This window comes from Diceros bicornis, chromosome 26 (assembly GCF_020826845.1).
Source record: "Diceros bicornis minor isolate mBicDic1 chromosome 26, mDicBic1.mat.cur, whole genome shotgun sequence".
In the NCBI taxonomy this organism is placed as follows: Eukaryota; Metazoa; Chordata; class Mammalia; order Perissodactyla; family Rhinocerotidae; genus Diceros; species Diceros bicornis.
In genome coordinates this window covers 44,904,519-44,921,545 of record NC_080765.1, presented here as the reverse complement: position 1 = coordinate 44,921,545, position 17,027 = coordinate 44,904,519, and the positions used below count along the sequence as shown (strand labels likewise).

At 40.7% G+C, this 17,027-nt stretch overlaps 1 protein-coding gene across 4 annotated transcripts in view; it reads left to right on the top strand.

Annotated features, from left to right (window-relative positions):
• Positions 1 to 17,027, top strand: part of CLUAP1 (clusterin associated protein 1) — a 32,033-nt gene that overhangs the window by 2,399 nt on the left and 12,607 nt on the right. For all 4 annotated transcript variants that reach the window (XM_058570191.1, XM_058570188.1, XM_058570190.1 and 1 more), the window contains exons 2-9: positions 867 to 978; positions 2,184 to 2,268; positions 3,389 to 3,568; positions 6,377 to 6,472; positions 8,835 to 8,918; positions 12,755 to 12,888; positions 14,605 to 14,746; positions 16,669 to 16,741. In XM_058570191.1, coding sequence (XP_058426174.1) covers positions 867 to 978; positions 2,184 to 2,268; positions 3,389 to 3,568; positions 6,377 to 6,472; positions 8,835 to 8,918; positions 12,755 to 12,888; positions 14,605 to 14,746; positions 16,669 to 16,741 — 906 coding nt within the window. The remainder of the gene's footprint in view (positions 1 to 866; positions 979 to 2,183; positions 2,269 to 3,388; positions 3,569 to 6,376; positions 6,473 to 8,834; positions 8,919 to 12,754; positions 12,889 to 14,604; positions 14,747 to 16,668; positions 16,742 to 17,027) is intronic.

The following is a 17,027-nucleotide window of genomic DNA, read 5'->3' as shown; positions in this document are numbered from 1 at the left end:
CCTGCTTGAAGCTTAGTGACCACAACCTCCATTATCAACAAATATTAGTATTAGTGTGTCTTAATCTGTTTTGTAATAAATATAAATATTGCTCTATAGTTCAACCATTCTCTTTAAGATTTCTCTAAATACAATGCAAGTAATCTTAAAATTTGTATTATAAGGTCCTGTATGCTCATTAAAAACAAAAATCTTCATGAACACGAACTTCACTCTACCACCATCACCCCCAGAAATAACCACTGTTATCATTTAAAAATATTTTTTCTTGGGCCCGGCCCAGTGGCGCAAGCGGTTAAGTGCACACGCTCTGCTGTGGCTCCCCCGGGTTCGCCGGTTCGGATCCCAGGCGTGCACCGACGCACCGCTTGTCAAGCCATGCTGTGGCGGCGTCCCATATAAAGTGGAGGAAGATGGGCACGGATGTTAGCCCAGGGCCAGTCTTCCTCAGCAAAAAAAGAGGAGGATTGGCAGATGTTAGCCCAGGGCTGATCTTCCTCACAAAAAAAAAAAAATTTTTCTTTATGACATTTTATAAGGCTGAGTATTTTTCATTTTGAGTAGTAAAGAGGAAGATATTCGAGAGAAATGAGATATCAAAGAGATTAAATTCACAGTCAATCCCTAAGCCTTATTTTAACATACAGCTTCCACTTTGTCTCCTCTTGAACTTAAATGTTTTTGAGGAAGAAGATTAGGTGTTTTAACTTTTAGCTCCTTTTTTCTTTCCTTTTAGAGAGTTGATAAATAGTTCATAAAACTGTTGAGAATAGGTTGGGAATAAGGGAAAGCAAAGAACGTATCTAAGTTAATAAGTTGTTGCTGTTTGATGGGGAACTGACTGAATTGCATTTTGCATTGGACAGATTTTACAGAGATGATGAGAGCCTTGGGATACCCTCGACATATTTCTATGGAAAATTTCCGCACACCAAATTTTGGACTTGTATCTGAAGTGCTTCTCTGGCTTGTGAAAAGGTTAGAACTGCACTTTATTAAGGTCTAAGAATGAATGCCAGATTTTATTCATTAGCTACCTAGAAACGGGATATGGTTGTGAAGCAGAAGGAAGAGTTCAATAAAATTTGTGTTCGACAGACTCAGTTGAAACCTGTTAGAAATCAGTTGAGTTTAAAGAACACTGTGGGAGAAGGGAATACACCGGGCAGTGGTAAAAGGAGAATATTTCTCAGTAGGAAGTGGACACTGGGGCGCTGGTCCAAGTTCCTCTTTATCCCTCACCTTCATCAGGGACTGACAGGGACACCCCTACTCACTCTAATGAGTACACTGGATTAGAAATAATTTAGATTTCATTTTGTGTGAAAAATCTAATATGATTCAGGGTTGGCAAACTTTTTTGTTAAGGAGAAAAGTAAATATTTTAGGCATTGCAGGTTACCTTAGATCTCTGTTGGGTAGCCTACCTTGTGTTTTGTTTTTTATAACCCTTTAAAAAGGTAAAAAGCCTTCTTAGCTTGCAGGCTGTACAGAATGAAGCCAAGGGCTGCAGTCTGCTGACCCCTGGTGGGTCATGAATAACTCGAAGAAAGTAACGCCAACAACTCTGCTGCTTCTCAAAGCTAACCAATAGGCCCTGGGTCAAGGGCTGTCAGCCAGAGTAATAGTTCTGATTGTTTTAATTCAATTTTGAGGGGTCTGAGAGAGATTTAGTTTTGTAAGCTGTAAGATAGATTTAATTTTGTAAGTTGATTTTTTTTTTTTGAGGAAGATTGGTCCTGAGCTAACATCTGTTGCCAATCTTCCTCTTTTTCTTTTTTCTCCCCAAAACCCCAGTACATAGTCGTATATCCTAGTTGTATGTCCTTCTAGTTCTGTGTGGGATGCCGCCTCAGCATGGCTTGATGATCGGTGAGTAGGTGCGCGCCCAGGATCCGAACCGGCAAACCTCGGGCTGCCGAAGCAGCACATGCAAACCCAACCACTATGCCATCGGCCTGGCCCCCAGATTTGATTTTTGAAATCAGTTAAACCTGTTCTTAGGTGAGGATTTGCTCCATCAGATGTTTGGGTTTTGTGTTGCCTTTGAAGTCTTTCTTAATCTCACTACTTTAGCTGGGGACTCGGAGAGCTTCCTTTTCCAGATCCACTGTCCTCTCAGTTGTCCTCTTTCTCTTTGGTCATCTTTTTCCTTAATTGTGTCTTCTCTCTCTCTGTGATAGGTATGAACCTCAGACTGACATCCCTTCTGATGTTGAGACTGAACAAGACCGAGTTTTCTTCATTAAGGCGATTGCCCAGTTCATGGTTAGTTCATGGTTATTTGATGGAGTTGTAAAATTAAATACATTAGAAAGAGATGAGTCCTAGTTAGGACTGCTTTTAAGTTTCTAAACCCATTCCCTTACTGGGTTTCTGTGGAGCCATTTACCAGCAAAGTTTTTTGTTTTTAATTCATTATTTGTTAAGAATTTTATTTATTTTTGAATAGGTAATATATTTTCATGGTTCAAAATTTTTTTTTTATTTTTTTATTTTTATAATTTTATTTATTTATTTTTCCCCCAAAGCCCCAGTTGATAGTTGTATGTCATAGTTGCACATCCTTCCAGTTGCTGCATGTGGGATGCGGCCCCAGCATGGCCAGAGGAGCGGTGCCTCTGTGTGCACCTGGGATCCGAACCCAGGCCGCCAGTAGCGGAGTGCGGGCACTTAACCGCTAAGCCACGGGGCCGGCCCCCCAATTTTTTTTTTTTTTTTTAAATCATGAAACAATATAGAATAAAATAACTTTCTATCCTGTCTGCCATTGGCCCAGTTCCATTACCAGTAATCACTGTTTTTAGTATCTTCTAAAAGTTTTTATGCATATATAAGCAAATAGAAGATATATCCTTTCTCCTTCCTTTTACACAAATGGTGGCATCCTCTACACCACTGTTTAGAATCTTGCTTTCTTCACTTAACAAGTACATTTTAGAGAACTTTCCAAATACATGCAGAGTTTCTTTATTCTCTCTTATACTCGAGTAGTATTGCTTGCATGGATATGCCATAATTTATGTAATTTATATAGGTAGGCATTTAGGTTGTTTTTAACTTTTGCTCTTTGGAAAAATGCTCTAACGAATAACCTATGCATATTATTTTGTTTGTGAGTATATCCCTAGGATAAGTTCTTAGGATTGGAATTGCTAGGTCAAAAGATAATTGGTAATTTTATTGTTGTTTACCAAATTGCTCTTCATCAAGATTGTATCAATTTACACACCCACTCGCAATCTTTCAGTCACTTGAAAGTTTCACTCTTAATATGATCAGGTTATATCCTAATTGTTGGCAGGGACGTTTTCAAATTACCTGCATGGGATTTGGTTTAGATTTTATATGGAAAGGACCTTAAGTTTTTTTTTTTGTCTGAAAATAGGCCACCAAGGCACATATAAAACTCAATACTAAGAAGCTTTATCAAGCAGATGGGTATGCAGTGAAAGAACTATTGAAGATCACATCCGTCCTTTATAATGCTATGAAGACCAAAGGGATGGAGGGCTCTGAAATAGGAGAGGAAGATATCAGCAAATTCAAGTTTGATCTTGGCTCAAAGGTAAGGACAACGAAAGGCTTGGAGTGAAGGACAGAATATTTATTTCTCAAACTCTAAAACGAAACATGTCAGATACTCACAGCACCACTTCTTTCCTTACTCCTTAACTGAGGGCAGTTTGTCAGTTTTGTGCTCATTAGCATTTGGATAAAAGAGAAAGTCACAATAAATTAATTCAACTATTTCTTGAAAGCCTACTCTCTGCCAGGCACTGTTCAAGTACTGGGGTTATAGGCATGAACAACAAGGACAGAAATCCTCTGTTCCTACCGCTCAGTTGGGGCAGTCAGATTGCAAACCACAAAGCAGAAGGAATGGCAGGTCAGATGTGGTAAATGTATGGAGAACAGTGAGGCAGGGAAGGGGCTGGGGAGTGCTGGGAGAGGTATCTTAAATAGGGAGGTAGGATGGCCTCAAGGACTAGATGAGGTTTTCAGCAGAGATCTGAAGGAGGGAAGGAGCAAACCATGCAGTGGAGGGGGAAAAGTGTCCTCTGATCAAAGCATGCTTTGTGTGTTTGAGGAAATGCAAGGGGGCCATGTGCCAAGAGCCAGGAGGAGAGGCAGTAACACACCCTTGGTGCCTGGAAAGTCACTGTAGAGACTTTGATTTTTACTCTGAGGTGGAAAATCATTGAGTTTTGAACAGAGAAGTACATGCTTTGAAACTTCGTGTTAAAAGGGTCGCTCTGGCTGCTGGGTTGAGATCAGACTGAAGGGGGAGGCAAGAGTTTGGAAGCAGAGAGACCTGTTAGAAAGCAAGTGATGATGGTGACTTTGTTTTTTGTTGTTGTTGTTTTTTGTTGAGGAAGATTTGCCCTGAGCTAACATCTGTGCCAATCTTCCTCTACTTTGTGTGTGGGACACCACCACAGCATGGCTGAGTGGAGTAGATCCACGCCCAGGATCCGAACGAAATGAACCTGGGCCGCCAAAGTGGAGCGTGTAGAACTTTAACCATTTGGCCACAGGGCTAGGCCCTAGATGATGGTGACTGAGCAGAGTGATTGTGGGAGAGGTAGATGTTGGGAGCTCAGCCAAGCTTGGGGAGAGATAACTGAGCTGCCTGATATCAGAGAACTTGATTAAAGCAACAAGCCAAAAATGAAAGCTGTCTTTAATCGCTTACTGTGATGGTATAAGCAAGAGGCTAAAACCAGAGGAAAACCCTAGGAATGAAAATGCCGGGGCTAAGAATGCAGATATTTATAAGAACATGGCCAGCCAGAGGGCCTGAGTGCAACTGAGGCCTTGACTGGGACTCCCTTCAGAGACTGCAGTGTACTGGTGTGCCCCAAGTCTGGTGGGTGGTGGGGGTGGGGGTCGTGGCAGCTTTCCGCATGAGGCCTGCCAGGTCAAGCATTTGTAATTGCCTGTGGTCAGGCCTGAAAAATCACACATAGGTTTTTAACCGCAAGCCAGAATCCTCAGTGGAAGGAAGTGGCGAGAGGTTAGAACATATTATGAATATGATAATACAAGGAAGATCCTAAAGCAGCACTCTCCGGTAGAAGTTTCTGTGATGATGGACATGTTCTGTATCTATGCCATACTGTACAGTAGCCACTAGCCATATATGGTTAGCACAACTGAGGAACTGAGTTTTAAATTTTATTTAATTTTAAATAATTTAACATTGAAAATGGCCACATGTGGCTAGTGGATACTGTATTAGAGATCATAGCTCTAAAGTTTTTGGTCTGCATACCTACAAGGATGAAGTTGCCATTTACTGAAATGGAGAAGAGTTTGGAAGGAGCAGGTTTGGCAGGAGAGGTTTTAGGAGTTTGGTTTGGGACATGTTTAATTTGCGATGTCCATGTGCTGTCTGAGTGGAGATGTTGAGCCTCAGCTCATAGATGGTATTAAAGCTGCGAGCCTAGGAGGGAGTGTGAAAAGAAAAGAGGTCAGGGGACTAACTCTGGCACACACCAGTGCTGAGAAGTGGGGAAGATGATGAGACTCCTGCAAAGAAAATTGTAAATTTACTGCTAGTAAGGTAGAAGCAGCTAGTGCTAGTGGGAGTGGAATCATGGAGGACTAAGGAAATGGGAAGAAACTCGTCAGCTATGAATGAAGAGGGAGAATTGTTGCTGGTGGTTTGAAAATAAAAGAGAATTAGTTGTTAAGGAGAGAGGAAGAGTGAGCAGAGCAGGAAAATGTTTGTTTGGGCTCTTTGGAAAATGTAGCATCTTCCTGGAAGAGAGTGTGACACGCATATCCTAAGAAAGGAGCTTGTGCAGAGGGCTAGATGCTAAATCATCATCATCTTCATAGCAATAGCTGCCACCCTTGTGGGAGCCGGTACGGTTGTAGGGACCTCAGGCAGACTAACTCATTTGAGCCTCACAGCAGCCCTGCGAAGTGCAGTCTAAAGGCAGAGAATGAGGGGACAGGGAGAGTTAAACATAGGGCATCAGGATTCTGCAATAGGAAGTATGTCCTTCAGGGCTCCCGTCCTTGGTCACCCTCCTACTGTCAGGGTCCCCTATTGTGACCTAGTCCAAATAGGAAGCACATCAACTTTCACCCTCCTACCTGGTTGCACATTACATTTGACTTGACATTTGGGTTTTCAGAGACACCCAGGTGTCCTGGAATTGGTCTAATTTGTACATAGATCAGTGTTTCCTAAACTGGTGTCCTGGCAGCTCTCTTCCACAGGATGTCAATATGCATCTTGTGGAAAATGTGTTCTACAGTCAGGTATCTTGATCGGAGGAAGGAATTGATATTAATAGACTGGTTGTTTCTGAATTCCTATTAAAAACCTGTCCCTGAGGTTTCCATTTTTGATATTTTCCTTCAGATTGCAGATTTGAAAGCAGCCAGGCAGCTTGCTTCTGAAATCACCTCCAAAGGAGCATCTCTGTATGACTTGCTGGGCAAGGAGGTAGAGTTGAGGGTAAGCAGCACTCAGATAACTTAATTACTTACTCAGCTAAGCAAATTTTCAAGATTTTCTTTTCCAGTTCTGTTTTTTCCCTGTTATTCTGATTTTATTAAGCTGTACCTGATTAAAGAAAGAATGTGTAAGAAAGGCATACACAGTGTTAGCTGCTGTTCCTGCTTCTGATGGGCACTGGTCTGTTTTTAATAGCTTTGGCTTCTAGTTCAGGAATGGCAAATATGTGGCATGTTGCTGAAGTTTTCCTCCTTGTGCTCATGGCAGACTTTATTGATCATGATGCTTTTTCCCCTAGTGAACTTCAGCTGCCCAGTGGAATCACTTGGAATCTTTAAGAACTACTGATGCTTGGCTTCCATTCTGATGTCATTGTTATGGAATGTGACTTGGGCATTGGGAGTGGTGATTTTAACATACAGTGAAGTTTGGGAACCAGTGATCTAGGCAGTCACAATCAATCAGTTGAAGTTGATGTTACAATTGAAATTTATTTGCAATCCTTGTTCTGGCCAATGCCGGTCAAGGAGTACACTCTATCCACTGTGTTTAAGGAGCTGTTTAAGAGTGTGGTTCCATGGGCCGGCCCCGTGGCTTAGCGGTTAAGTGCGCGCGCTCCGCTGCTGGCGGCCCGGGTTCGGATCCCGGGCGTGCACCAACACACCACTTCTCCAGCCATGCTGAGGCCGCGTCCCACATACAGCAACTAGAAGGATGTGCAGCTATGACATACAACTATGTACTGGGGCTTTGGGGGGAAAAATAAATAAATAAATAAAATTATTTTAAAAAAAAGTGTGGTTCCTAAACTCCCGTAGAGTTGAATCATCTATGGAGCTTTTAAGTCATCCAGGTTGGTAAGTCAACCCATACCAGTGAATCAGAATGTCTGGGGATGCGAGCCAGACACCCGATTTTTAAAGCTCTCCAAGTGGTTCCAGTGTGCAGCAGAGTTTGGGACCCACTGGTTTAAGAAGAATTGGAGTATTGTTTAATTCTTACCTGTAATGATTTATGGCATTTGAAGCATACATGCTTACGTCTAATATTTTTAAATTAAATGCATTCATTGCATTCCTATCAAGTATGTCATCCATGACCACTCTCTCACTCCCTTGCCTGTGTTCTGGTATTGCTGTTACAGTGTCATGGTTTTTTTCCTTTCACTTTTCATTTTTGCCCTGGGAGCAGACTAGAAGTGGGGGAGTTGGGTGCCAGGTCACTATCACTCCTCTTGATGTACTGACCTGGTGGTTGCCACCTGGTGAAGTGTAGCTGGCATAACAAAACTGCCACTAACATCTAATAGCTAACTGAGATAACTAATGAGGCAACTCCAGGCTTTCCGTGTTTTCTGTTTATAGTGCAGTAGTGCACGTGTTTATGCATGTTCCTAACAGACCCAGAGACAAGAGCTGGTCACTTGCTATTTGCCAGTGGAGCTGTGGCTTCATTGTGAGACTTCACCAGGATTCCACTGGGGACTCTCTTAGCACCGTCCTGTAAATAGTTAATGAAACAATCAGTGGTTGAACTGTTGCCATGGAAGCTATGAGACCATGAATATACTACTTCTCAAATTCTGTGTACAGTCATGATCTGAGGAAGAGCCCCTGTCCAATATTTGTTTTTCATACCATCAGCAAACATTCATTGAGGACCAACACCAACCACAGGCAAGGCACTGTGCTCTGTGTCCTTCAGTAAGTCATAGTCCCTGCCCTCGATAGTTTTCCACCAGCGGGGGAGATAAGGTGTACCATGGAATAAAGGAAACACAAGTCAGAGTTTGATAAAGTGCTCCAGAAACCTCATAACTGCATCCATGTTAAAATCCCATGTCTCAGAAGTTTCCAGTATTGATATGATAGGCACAAATGCCTCCGTTGATTGGTTGATGGTTAATGCTAGGGGCAGGGCCAAGGTGACTCTTCTCATAGGTTGCAGTTGTCAATGATAGGCAACTTAGACTTAGTCACAAGAAAGATTGTAGAGGCTGGCAGGGGGGTTCAGACAGCAAGTTGAGCTGCACTTGGTTTGGGAGTTGCCTGAACAGAATTTAAAGAAGCAAATTTGGGAGAAAAGATGGCAGATGGTAAGTTCAGTTTTGCCCATGGTGTTAGGTGGACATGGGGCCTGTAGCTGAAAAGCAGGGCCGTGAGCGCTGGACAGAAGCCAGGTGGGCAGCACGATTACGGAAGACATTTGGAGGAGGTGATGGCAGAAGTGTTTAGCATCGGAGATCCACGGTGTAATGAAACTTTTGAGAACCAGTCCATAAGCCGTATCTAGATCTGAGTATTGGTTCTGAGAATTCTGCTTTTGAAAATATATGTAATTTCATTTTCATTGTTTCTCATAGGAACTGAGAACAGAAGCAATTGCCAGACCTCTGGAAATAAACGAGACTGAAAAAGTGATGAGAATTGCAATAAAAGATATTTTGGTAAGATTACTTTGCTTTCATTTAATGTTTTTGTGCCTGGGACTCAAAAATATTGATTTCCTGCCTCTACAAGACAGAGCAAGCTAAGCCTAGTAACAAAGAAGAGATATGTTAGTGGGGAAATGAAAAATTGAGAGGACATTCTAGAATGCCTAGGTCACTCACTATTGTTTTTCCCCTCATTATAAGTATGAACAATTTCTCATATTATTAAAAATTAATTTTAATAATTCTCTTAAATTCTTCAATAATTTTAGTAAATAATGCTCTGTTTTATGGACTTTTCCTACTTTAAGCAATTCCTCACTCGTGGGCGTTTACGTGATTTCCAGGTTTTCTTAATTCTAAGCAGCACTATAATAAATAGAATGATCATCATCCTTTACTACTCACCCACAATCAATTATTATTTGCTCATCTCATCTAAAGCATTTGTTTAGACGGCAGATAGTGAGGGGCAGATAGTCTAGTGCTAGACTCAGACTGCTTGGGTTTGAATCCCACTGTGGGATCTTAGGCAAGTTACTTAACCTCTCTGTGCCTCACTTTCCTCATCTGTAAAATGGGGAGAATGGCAGTGCCCACCATACAGGCTCCTTATGAGCATTCATTATGACACTGTGTGTCATACGTAGTCTCTGGCACATAGTAGGTATTCAGTTATTACTAGTGATTCATTTTATTCAGTAGACACAGGCAAGGAGGACTTATGTAAATTAGGAATAGGCATAAAACAAGAATTTGCTGGGAGTTATACAAAAGTCTAAGATTGTTAGGTTTTTATAATACCTGTGTCATGAAACAGTAATACTCTCTGGGCAACCCAGCACAGGGAGCCAGAGCCTCAGCAGGACGAGAAGGGCAGGGCAGCTGAGATGGGAGATTGGTTACATACAGGCAGGTTGATCAAATAAGTAGATGTATTAAAGATCACGAAAGCCAAGGTTCTCACCGTTGGAGAAGGGAGTTACAAATATGAAAAGGGAGAAAATTAGAATGAACCCTGAAGTTGGAGATGTTGGTTAAATGCATATTTTTCTAGATAGATAGATAAGGAATGAATTTTGATATACATGTATACGTGTAGGATATGTATTTCTGTGTACATAAATATGTTATGTACACACACATACACATGCATACCCAGATACACATTCATACATTTCTTAGCTCTGAGCACACCTAGCACCCAGATCTTGGCTTCTAATGTCATTTTCCACTAAAATGATCCAGGGCTCTTGGGGAGAAATGGCTGATTCCAGAGCTGGGACAGGAAAATACAAGATCTTCTTGTGCCAGAAAGCAAGAAAGTGCTCAAAGAATGAAAGGGATCTGTCAAAATGACACAGAAGCCAACTTGAGTGGGCTTCCCTTGGCCAAACCAAGGGCAGTTTAAGCATCAAAATAAATAAATTACAGTAATGGATTATAGACCATTGAATGAAATGGGAGACCATGAGTTCTCACTGATAGAAAAAATAAATGACTATATTGAAAGCTGATGAAGGGCAGGTTTTTCACAGCGTGTAGCTCCCCCACAGAATACTTATTCATTACAAAGGGGAAAAGGATAACTTCACATGGGAAGCCTGGCAGACACCCCCTTAATCAAGTGATCAAAGTGAACATCACCAGTAATAGAACAAATCAAAATCATGCATACCTGATAGCATGCAGTCATCTCTGTGCTATTGCTGCTAAAGATGCATACTCTAAAGCTAATCAGCTAAAGGCAAATTGAGGGACATTTCTATAAATTACCTGGCCTGTGTTCTTCAACAGTGAGAAGGTCATGAAAGTCCAGGAAAGGCTGAGGAGACATGATGATTGAATGCCAGGGTGACTCCTGTCTGCTGTTAAGGACTCCCGGGAACAAGTGGGGAAACCTGAATGGGTGTGAGGATGAAATGGTAGTAGTGCATCAGTGTCCATTTCCTGCTGTGATGATTGTGTTGTGGTTGTGTAGGAGAAAGTCCTTATTCATAGAAAATACACACCAAAGTACTTAGAGGTGGTGGGACATCAGGTCAGCAACTCGCACCGAGGTCAGGAAAAAATGCTTTGTATATACTCCAGCTCTTTGTAAGTTTGTGACTGTTTCTAAATTTAAAATTTTTTTTAAATGATAATACTCTTGTACTTGTCAATATTCTGGCTGACTCAAGTTAACACGGCATGAATATGCCTTTAGTACTAAGTATATATTAAAGAAAAGAACAGCCAGATAAGGCACAGTTCATTTTTTGGTGACTCTTTTAAGATATCTTTTCATTGTTGGAAAATATGCATGATATTTGATAATTCTAAAAACAAAACCAAAATAACAACATAGATAAGTGTTATGAAATATAGACCATTTATTTCAGAAAGCTAGGGAAAACTGTTTATCACATTGATTTTTTTTATTTGAGGAACAGATACCTTTTAAAAAATCATTTTTATTTTTGAGGTCAGATAAATTCACTATGTTTCAATCTGACTTTGATTCAGAGAAATTCTTGTCATCAACTTGGGTTGTTTGTTCAGAAAGGAGACACCTTGTCTTCCTGTGAGAGTGAACTCACACCCCTGCTGGGGTTTTTAAAGCACTTGCAGCAAATGGATAGTTAGTGATTATCTTCATGAAAGCATCTTGGAAATGGTTAGTGTACTTAGACAAAAAAAAATTAAACCATAAATTCATTGTCATTGAAAGTGGTTGCTTCCAAATATGCACTGTCTCTGAGAGTCGCAGAGAGTGTCTGGGCTCCTTCGATGATTTCTTTGTGGACCCCATAGCGTTTCAGAGACCTGTAGGTAAACAGTCAGTAAGCCTTTGTGGGACACTACACACGTGCGAAGTACTGGAGGGGAGAGCCCCGTCTTGGCTTCAGGAGCTTAAAAGCAGAGTTGGAGAGTCTGAACTTGGAGGGGCAGTTCCACACTCAGCTGGTTGCATTCTAGACGTTATTCCTCACGTGGCAGATTGTGACTGAGCCACAGGCCCCGACCTGGCCGGCTTCCCGGACAACACGAGTGTGAAAACACAGTGTCTAACTACCCCTCCTTCAAACAAACTTGCTCTTACGAGCAGGTGGGGAGGCCTGCGGGTTTCATCAGTGACTTCTCATCCCCCTCGCTTTCTTACTCAGCCCCTCCTTGCCCAAGGGGCTCTGTTTCACTGCTGCCCAGACTCCCTCCCGACTGGTTCACACCTGGAGCCACTGAGGGAGCGGCTTTCTCACTGACTTCACAAACAGAGTGGTTTCACTGTTAATTTTAGTCTGTAGTCAAGGTTCAGTTGGCAGGGAGAGGGAAGAGAGGAACCTTCTCTCTCAATCCCAGCAGGCAGTGGGTTAGGGCTGGGACCTGCTAATGTTTTTTTTTTTGTCCTCTCCTAAATAAACCCATCCTTGTGTGTGCATATATTCTATAAGTCAGATATTTGTGACTAGGGGAGTAGCCTAAATGTGTAGATAAAGGCAGACTAACAATTCAGAGTGACATGTAGCCAGTCTAAACAAGCGTGCTGGACAAGAGGTCTTGGGTCTCTCTCCCCTCTGCTCAGGACACTGTTCTTTCCATCTTCATTTGTTCCCCTGGGCAGAAACACCCTCTTCTTGTAAAAAAAAAAAAAGGATAATTTTTTTCTGAGCCTTTGTGACGTTCCCCCTGGAAATAGTTGGTTAAATGAGTGATAGCTTTGGTCTGTTTGCTTAGTTTTCTTTCTGTTTCTTACACTGTTTCTGTGCATGAATTTGCTGTGCCTGAGGCGTTGAGAAATTCCTTTTCCAAGAGTCAAGTTGGAGGTCCTGTTAGAACACTGTCTCATTCATTTCATTTCCTATTAAATGTAGGCACAGGTTCAGAAGACTAAAGACCTGCTCAATAACGTGGCCTCTGATGAAGCTAATTTAGAAGCTAAAATTGAAAAGAGGAAATTAGAACTGGAAAGAAATCAGAAGCGACTCCAGACTCTGCAGAGTGTCAGGTAGATATGAACACCTGAAGAATGAGTAGAAAGCTGTCTATGAAAGTTAAAATAGACTGAGAGAGTATATTGTCAGTGATATTAACCCTTCAAGCTGTGGAAAAAGCCTTGCATAAGGATATCTCTCCTTCAGAATGTGCGTGTGTTGCTTGTTCTAACAAGCACACTTCTAACCTCATTTTCTTTACTGCTTTCAATATGTCTGGAAAACTGCTTAGCTCTTGAACCTTCCTTCAAACTTTTATAGCTTCTTGCAATGCAAGGCAAAGTAAGTAAATCCAGATCGTGCAAGTTACACAAGGCTTGGTCTCCTAAGAGCTGTGCCGTGCCATAAATTAGGTGGAAAGAGAAACATACTCCCATTTCTTGGTTGGAGTAGATTTTAGACTTTTATAAGTCCTCACCAGTAATTCATCTTTCTTCTGACTTCCCCTCACTGAAAATACCTTTTCCAGGGAATAGGGATGGATAATAGTGACACAAAACATCTTCTAGGTCATTAGAGCATTTCACGTGTGTGCCTCACATTTTCTTGGAGCTCACTTGCTCTCTCTTCACTCTCTCTCTCTCTGTACCCTCCTGCCCTTGCTTTGTTTCTCTCTTGTTCTTTCTCCTGTGCCACTACTCTGTCTCCCTTTTCATTCTCCCTTTATTTTTCTCTCTTTACTCCTTCCTCTGTCCAGTTACTACATCTGCTCTGAATGTGTCTTGCTTTTTTGAGATACTGGTGCCTGGCCCACACACTAGCTACTGTCCTTATCTGGGGGACGGCATCATCTGGGAATAGTAGTCACCCAGGGAGCATCAAGGCTTCCTCCCAGCCAAAGGCAAGACCTCATCCCTTCCACCTCTGGAATCAAGGCTGCCAGATAGATGTCTCATTAAAAATTCTGCCTTTCAAGCATAAATTTATTTTTGTTAAGCCTCATATCCTTTTAATAGAAATATGTCTGTGTTTTGTTCTAGTCCAAAAGATTATAAATTATTTTTTAGTTTATCTGTTTATATTTTTAAAAGAACAGAGTTTTCCCTTTAAGATCAATAATAAGAGAAATGTAAATTCAGCAAACCAGTTGAAACAGCTTTTTATGTTATGGTTTTGTTTTTAAATTTTATATTGTTTAAAAACTTAGCTTTAATTTGTAGCAACCTATGTTTCCCTTTTTAGGGGACTGATTAAATTTTGGAACATCCAGACGGCAGAATGTTAAGCCCAACTAAGATGATCTATATTTAATTTATTGATTTTAGAGATGTGTATGATATATGATTATTTTTTAACTCTTTATTGAAATCTGTGGCATATTGAGTGAGAAAAAAAGACTGCAGAGCTTCATTTAAGGTAATATACTTAATGTTTGTTCAAAAAATGCATTCCTATATGTATCTATGCGTAGAAAAGTCTGAAAGAATATATGTAAATTATTAAGTGCTTATACTTGATAATGGGATTATGAGTACTTTTTACTTTATTCCTCATACTTTCAGGATTATTTAAAGTTTTTACAAAGGGCATTTGAAAAAAAAGTATGTTTATTTTGGTGATAGGTAAGAGAAAAGGGGAAATTAGCTTTAAGTAATTACAAGAGTGAAGAACCTTTTCCAATTAAAGGCTTTCCAAAGAAAACCATGATGGAATCTGAAACTCTGAATATCAGTTTCAAACTACTGTATATTGATTAATCTCTCACTTTTTATTTCATTCGGTTGTTCTAGGCCAGCCTTTATGGATGAATATGAGAAGATTGAGGAAGAACTGCAAAAGCAGTATGACATTTATCTAGAGAAATTTCGAAATCTTGCTTACCTGGAACAACAGCTAGAGGATCATCATAGGATGGAGCAAGAGAGGTTTGAGGTAAGTGCTTAGTGCATTCTTCTGTACAGACTGTTCCTTTGGGTGTGTTATTTTGTGCTTGTTGATATCTCAGTTTGTAAATATCATTGTGAAAAAAGTATCAGTGAATATTTTTTCTCCCTGATCAGTCTAAGGATTGCTCATGTAATTCTTCTGTTTTGCTGGTAGTGTAGCCTGGACTCTAGGATTGTCAAATTTTTGATTTTAGGTTGTCATCAGGGTTTGGTGAATTAGGACTACAGACAAGGCTGACACGTGACCTGTGCAGTCGCATAAGACTCTGAGCTTAGAAGAACCTGTGCTTGCTTTAACTCTCTGCTGCCATCATCTTGAAATTCTTAATAGTTTTTAAGTGCATTTTATTTTGCACTGAGTCCCACAAATTATGTAACTAGTCTTGAGTACAGATCTAAAAACTTGCTTGGTCAGTTCCCTTAAATATTTCAAGCCCTGGTTAATTGAATCACCCAAACTAGCTTATTGGAGACTGCTTCATAAAGAGAAATTGCAGTTTATTGATTATTGTGGGAAATATATATGATCCAGAACCTTACCAGCTGTTTTACAAGTTCCTCTCATCCCAGGCCATTTAGGAAAGAGTATTTCAGATCCCAGCTTGAGTTGATAAATATGGAATTCAGAGGAAAGGAAGTTGGACCAAGTTTCTGTCACTTTTGAATTGCCCTTAACCCTTAGGGATATTTCTGCTTAACCCAAGAATAGTCATTTGGAATCTATGTTCATGGTGAAATTGGTCTACAATCTCCCTTTGTCACACTGTCCTTGACAGGTTTTGGTATAAAGGTTGTGCTAGCCTTTTTACAAACCTGGGCATTTGAATTAAGTGAAGCTATTCTATTGTCCAGGAGAGCTGGCTGCAAGTCACTAATGCATTCTTATGGACACGTTTGTCTTGATGAGGAACCTGTTGCCACCATTGCTAGATGGCAGAGGCAGGCTGTGGAGGAATGGGGTACGTGACAGGCATGTTTTGAGGGCAATGAAGAGCCTGGAGTTCAGGACATTTTAAACATTGGGTACCTGGGAAGAACAGTAAAGAGCCAGTGACAATAAACTGACCATTTTGTACTGTTGTCTGGGGCCACCCCTGGCTTCAGAGAATGTACCAAAGACCATGCCTTGGGATGCAAGTTCTTCCTTCCTTCAATAAGTACTTCCCTCTTTTTCTCCTATGCTTGTACTTACTCTCTATGCTTCTAATATCTCATGCAGGAAACGCAGTGCTTTCTTTTTAATGTTTAGAACAGCAACAAAATTTTAAAAGCCAATTTCCTCTCCCATTCTCTCTTTTGACAATAATCAGGGCCACACTTTGCAACCTAACTGAAGTGTTTGTTTGTTTGTTTGTTTGTTTGTTTTTTAATCCCCTAGGAATTCAGACTATTTCCTTCTTTCTTTTCCCATCCTAATTAGTCCCACCATTTAGTGTCTTTTCCGGCTGATATTGTGCAGGGCAGAAAAACTATAAAATTCATGCTTTATTCTTTAAAGAGCAAGAGGCCTGTACTGTCCCATAGTTGATGCATCTGTTCCTGTGCCAGCATCCCATGTAGGCACGCATGATGGGCATTTCATTGTCATTCAATTTTCATCAGAGGCAGTGAGGTGTAGTGGGAGGAGCATAGGTTTGGGGGCCAGTCAGGCCCATTTCAGGCCAGTTGTGTCACTTCTGGGAGCCTCCTTTCCACAGGGCTGCTAGGGTGATTACGGAGAGAAGGGGTGTCAAGTTTCCCGATTGTAGTAGTTTCTCAGGCAGTGTTGGTTCTCTTCCCCTTCCTTTAGTCTAGATCTTTTCTGGTTCTGTATCACAGACTTAGCAGTACTTATTCAAATGGTGAAGAATAATACAGCAGTCCCCCAAAGGATCGTCTCTTCTGAATCTTGTTTTTCCTGTTCCATAGGAAGCTGAAAATACTCTCCGTCTGATGCAGAACAAGCTAAAGGAAGAAGAAAAGCGACTGCTCAAGAGTGGAAGTAAGTCTGCACTTTTTAAATAGATGTCTTTATTTTGGACTAGCAGTTTTAGCCTTGAACAATTTATATGTGTGTTTTGTTTATTTACAAAAGGAATTTTCTCACAACTTTTATATCAGGTACCATTTTAATTCACTCAAGAGCTCAAGAGACTGATTTAAATTATATAGCATTTAAAACACATTAGGTTTTCATGCCAAATAAAACAGTGTTTTCTTTTGTTTAAATGATACAGTTAGTTTGAATTATATACAATATATAATTATAGATGAAAATTCAGTCTTGG